This window comes from Perissodus microlepis, chromosome 10 (genome assembly GCF_051167445.1).
Source record: "Perissodus microlepis isolate ML-2025 ecotype Zambia chromosome 10, ASM5116744v1, whole genome shotgun sequence".
NCBI classification, from domain to species: Eukaryota; Metazoa; Chordata; class Actinopteri; order Cichliformes; family Cichlidae; genus Perissodus; species Perissodus microlepis.
In genome coordinates this window covers 32,275,992-32,281,615 of record NC_140470.1, presented here as the reverse complement: position 1 = coordinate 32,281,615, position 5,624 = coordinate 32,275,992, and the positions used below count along the sequence as shown (strand labels likewise).

Genomic DNA, 5,624 nt, shown 5'->3' with positions numbered 1-5,624 from the left:
TCAATAAAAACGTAGCTGATTCTGAAGGAAAGTTATGTTTCACACGATATAAACAACACAGGTAGATATACAATTTGCACTTCAGATGAAGTTTTTTTCCCACGTCTTCACTCACAGTTTGTTTGCCTTTTCATTCATGCTGTTGTTTGAGGTGTTTATTGAGATCATAATAATGTAACTGATGGTGTGCTCATCACATCAGAGTTCAGCCTCACAGAGCTGTCAGCATTACTGTAGATGATGTTTTAAAAGCAGCTCTTTCTAAACACCATGTGATAGTAACTCCCAGCATGTGTAGGTTTGTATGAAACACATATAAAAAAAATCAACAGCGTTAGTTCAATGATGCTTTTATTTTGAAACTAAAGAATTGAAAGAAATGAACCCGAGTAAGTTTACAGTCAGTTATCTGTGTCTGGATTTGGATGAAAAATAAGGAAACATTTCAGCTTCTAGAAATTCCTCCACAGCACTGACACACATTTTTATATCAACCTAAATCAGCTGTTTACATTTTTATCATGATGGTCAGATTAAGTTTAACATCTGTTAAGAGTTTAAGAAAAACACCTGCATGATTATCAAAGAAGAGAAAAAGAGGAACTGTTGGATTTTGCTCAACTTAACAGGAAAGACTCCAGTTAAAAGCAAACATGTGGGCCAGCAGTCACCAAAATAACAGACTGACCAACACAGGACAGTGGAGCCAATAAAAAATGATGCAGTTTATCAACTTGTAGAAAATAGTCATGACCTAATGGAGGAGCAGCACTTTATGAAGAGCCGACTCAAAGAAAGGACAAAGAGAAGAGAATCACTGAGCATTTACCTGGATGTATTTGAATCAAAGATAAGAAGAAGAAGTAAATTATCTGAGTCAGTAGAAACAAATAAACACAAAACTAGAACCCAACCAGAAAGAGAGGGAGAGAGCAAGAAACTGATTCCAGCAGGTGATTTACTTCCTGTTTTACTTCTAAAAATGGCTAGGCTCCGCCCACACAGGACAGTCCAAACAGGAAGTGTTGGAGCTGTCACACCTCTCACATGGTGAAGATCAGATGACCACTGAAGGTGTTATGATGATTTTCATTGTCATATATCTTTGCATTAGGCCAAAGACGTACAAACACCTGATCTCCAACCTCTAGAAGCAGAGAGGCTCCATGAGAGCCAGTGACACTACCAGATCCTTGATCTCCGTATGCAAGAAAAATGTGTTCTCCATTCCTGAACAACACAGCACCTGCAACGCCATTAATATGCGCAAGTATGGTCCAGACAAAGTGGTAGACTCCTCTCACTGGTGCAGTGAAAATACCTGTGGGACATTTGTTTTTGTTAAATGGAAAATCAGCTCTCAGAACATCTGGAACATCAGCCTGACATCAACATAGCTGAGAAGTGACATTAAATCTTATTACCTGTGTGTTTGTTGTAGGCATTTCCAGTGTTTGTGACAACATGTTTGAAGATCAGAGTACTCTGAGTGTTAAAGGGTCCAGTATATCCACTTCCTGTCTCCAGCTGAGAGGCTGAGAAAGCCACCCGTTTGACTGAGAGAGAGAGAAATGCCATTATTTTTGAACTTTCTGTTTTAGAGTTACTCTTATTGAAAAAATGACCATGACAACAACTTTCATCTCAATGAAAGAAACAGCCAAAAGCATTTCATTGTCACAGAAGAAATCAGACTCTGTGATTGGAAACTGAAATTTGATTGAATCTGTTTTTAAGGATGCCAGACAGGAAGTTATTTTGTAGCTTCTGCGAAAACAACAAACTGTGTTACTCAGTGTTTTAGTTGCATCTTGTTTTGCGCTTCAGACAAACATGAACTCAGTTTAATGTCATTCAGTAAATTTGATCCAGTAATGAACTTAATGTGTGCTCTGAAACTTGAATTTTAAAATGTGATGTTGAGCTGACCAGAGCAGTTTTTAGTTTCAGTGTCTAACATTAATCCATTCAGACATAGATTTTTGAATTCAGGTCAATCATCCGTCCATTTTCTTCCACTTATCCTTGACAGGATTGCTGGGGGCTGGAGCCGATCCCAGAAGCAGGGGTACACCCTGGACAAGTCACCAGTCTGTCGCAGGGCTAAGACATAGAGACTGACAGACAGACATTCATTTGCATTCACACTCCTACCCACATTCACACCTATGGGCAATTTATGATTACCAGTTAACATAACCCCATTTCTTTGTCTTTGGACCGGAGTACCCGGAGAGAACCAAACAAACACGAGGAGAACACACAAACTCAGCACAGAAAGACAGTGCTAATCACTGCGCCATGTTGCAACCCTAATTACATAAATGTATGTTTTTCTATTTATATTTTCAGATTCCCACACAGTACCTTGTAGCTGCTGCTTCAGCTGATCAGTCTCAGCCTTCTGACTCTCCAGCTTCACTGCTTGTTCTGAGAAAATGCAAAATGAAAGAAATCTCACTGGCAGCACACAGTGATTCACATGGTTTTATCTGTAAGTAAGAAAGTAACTGTGACTCTTATTCTGTTCATGCTACACTCAGCAGTAGTCTCTATGGGCAGAACTTTGTGCCATCAGAAACTGAATTTGAATAAGTTAAATTCGAATTTGAATTGCTCAGATTGAATCTGAATTGTAACTTCAATAAATCAGAATCAGAGAGACTTTATTTATCCCAAAAGGGGCAATAAAGATACAACAGAGCAGCATGATCTTGAAGATAAGGACAGGGCATAAACAGGCAATAAGCTTTGTGTAAAAAGACACAAAGCTGGAGTGATTCTGTGTCTTTGCTGCACAGCTGCTCTTCTTCTCTCATTCTCCCCCTCCCTCTCCTGTTTCTACTTCAATCATGAAACTGATCAATGATCAGCTGATCCACCTTTCTCTCTTGTTTGTTTATCACCCACTTTGCATCAGAAAGAGGAAACCAGTGGATGTCAGGCTAAACAACAGCAGCACGTTTAAACTTGATCAGCTGTTGTTAGAATTTATTTAATGTTACTTTCTAGTATCAGCTGATGTTTGCTGGAGCCACAGCTGCTGGTCATGATATCGGTTTGGTGAGAGGGAAACATGAAGATGAAACCAGGAGATGTCCTTAAGTGGTCATCTGATGTAAACTGTATAGAAATCATACATGTATACCAACTAGACAGTGTACATTACTGTCACAACAGCGTTTGTTTTCATTCAAAGGCTTTATGGTTTTTCCTGTAATAGCTGGTGGGCCGGTCTCTAGTCAAAATACCCGGGCCGATTTTTTTGTCCCAGTCCGAGCCTTTCTAACCGGGTGATCAAGGCTCGGACTCCTGGCACATCGTTTTCAACCCCCCCACCCCCATTTTAATATTTCTAATATTTCTAAAGAAATATTAGAAATATTAAAATGTTTTGAAGTTTTGTACTTTGCAATCCAACATGTAAAAAAAACCCCAACATATATGTTTCAACATCATACATCATTAGGATGATATATTTCCTGCACCATGATATCTTTATTACAATCTCTTTTGACTGCAGCTTCAGCTGATTTTCTGTCTTCACCTCTTTATATGCTCTTTAATAAATTTCATTTTGTTGAAGTCACATTGATGTATGAAACTGTACCTTGATTCTCTCTCTGTAGGACAGTGATCCGCTCATTCTGCACAGCCAATGAGGCGGTCAGCTCTCTCAGCGCAGCGTGGATGTCCTGTGGACAGGACTGTTGGCCTGCAGTCTCAGTCTGATCTGCTGACACAGAGCAGACCAGAAGCAAAAGTGGGAGAAACATGATGATCTTCATTCTGTCAACAGAAACCTGCTGTATAACTGTCATCTGTTAATCTGAGAGTTTTATAACAAGGGTAAAAGAGGCGTGAATGAGGAGCTTACTGCCCCACATGTCCCCTCATCCTCCACCTCACACACTGCACAGCCACAGGACCACACCTCCTACAGGTGCTGTTGGTGAATGATTGAAGAAGCAGACTTTGACTGCAGGACTGAACAAACTGGGTCATGTAAACAGAGCAGGAATGAAGAGACTCTCTGCAGTAGACTATGTACACAGAGTTCATGCATATATATGTATGTATATGCATATATTTATATATGTATACTCTGAATATAAATAATGGATATAACCACCATACCATAGCTGTTGTATTCACCTTTGGTTTGACATTCTCAAGATTTGCTGTCATGTTTTTTTTTTTCAAGTCTCAATTTGATTTCATTTTATTTATACGGTGCAAAATCCCAACAACTGCTGCCTGAAAGCACTTTATATTGTAAGGTAGACCCTCCAATAACAATCTGGACATCACAGCAGTGCTTGGACTTATTAGCTAACACTAGCACTGTATAGCTAGATTTGTTAGCATCCATAATCCACTATGTTTGTATGTTTAACAGCATACTGAAATGCATGTAATAAAATGTGCTACATACAAAGAACTGCCAATTACAACCACAACGTGAACAGATATTCATTTCAAAACAGCCATAATAAAGATTAAATTGAACGTTTTTTTAATAGTTTTAGCTTTGGCTTCACAGAGCAAGAGAGAGCAAACATTTGTTTGTCAAGTGTGTTGAAAGAACCAAAGTACAATTCCTGAGACAAAAACACACACAGGATTTGTGCCTCACTGTATCCAGGTATTTCAGACCAACATACAGACCTCAAAAATGCATTTATTGCATTAATTAGTTTTTTTTTAACTGTAGTAACCACAGAGTCATGTCACAGCTATCCAGCACTGGAAAGATCACTGCCTGCGTTCTTTTCAAGTGATTCCTCCGTCTGTCCGGAGAAATCTTCCATGAATCGTCGTGGTTTCAACCCCACCCGTGACACAAACCACAGCCAGACTGCTGCAATATGAAAACAAAAAGAATCGGATCCTTGGGGTGGACCAGTTTTTGGCGCAGCATGTTTTAGGGCAGCGGTCCCCAACCCCCGGGCCTCGGACCGGTACCGGTCCGTGAGTCGTTTGGTACCGGGCCGCGAGAGTTGAGGCTCAGGTGTGAAATGTATGGTTTTCAGGGTTTTTATCGGTTTTCAGTGTTATTTTGTTATCGTTTTTATCGTTTACTCGGTTTTCCTGGGTCTTTTCACATGTGTTATGAATAAATCTTCTTTTTTTCGGTACCGGTACTAGTTTTATTTTGTTGTATTTATCCGCGACACCTTAAAGGCTGGTCCGTGAAAATATTGTCGGGCATAAACCGGTCCGTGGCGCAAAAAAGGTTGGGGACCGCTGTTTTAGGGTTTAAAAGCCACAGAGACCCGGTGTTTAGAAACACCGGAGTCCTTCCACCCCAAGGATCGGGTCCCCCGACACAAACAGAGTAACATAGTGTACGCTGTTAAGTGCAGGAGGATTGCCAGGATTTATACATCGGGGAAACCAAACAACCTCTGGCTGAGAGGATGGCACAACACAGAAGAGCCACCTCGTCAGGCCAGGACTGCAGTCTATTCACACCTACAGGCCAGTGGACACTCTTTCAAGGATGAGGATGTAACATCCTGGACAGGGAGGAACGCTGGTTTGAGGGCGGAGTCAAGGAGGCCATTTACGTGAAAAGGGAAAGACCATCTCTGAATGGAGGAGGGGCCTAAGGGTACATCTGT

The 5,624-nt window shown here is 40.6% G+C and overlaps 1 protein-coding gene across 2 annotated transcripts; it reads right to left on the bottom strand.

Annotated features, from left to right (window-relative positions):
* Positions 1-896: 896 nt before the first annotated feature.
* LOC146379709 (complement C1q tumor necrosis factor-related protein 3-like) lies at positions 897-3,886 on the bottom strand. 2 transcript variants are annotated; one of them, XM_084941310.1, is made up of 4 exons: positions 3,611-3,886; positions 2,368-2,430; positions 1,425-1,556; positions 897-1,321 (listed from the first exon to the last, which is right to left on the bottom strand). In XM_084941310.1, the coding sequence occupies exons 1-4, from the start codon at positions 3,819-3,821 to the stop codon at positions 1,044-1,046; spliced, it is 684 nt and encodes a 227-aa protein (XP_084797436.1). In that variant the 5' UTR covers positions 3,822-3,886; the 3' UTR covers positions 897-1,043. The 2 variants fall into 2 exon arrangements, with proteins under 2 accessions (XP_084797436.1, XP_084797437.1); XM_084941311.1 differs by lacking the exon at positions 2,368-2,430.
* Between the last annotated feature and the right edge of the window lie 1,738 nt (positions 3,887-5,624).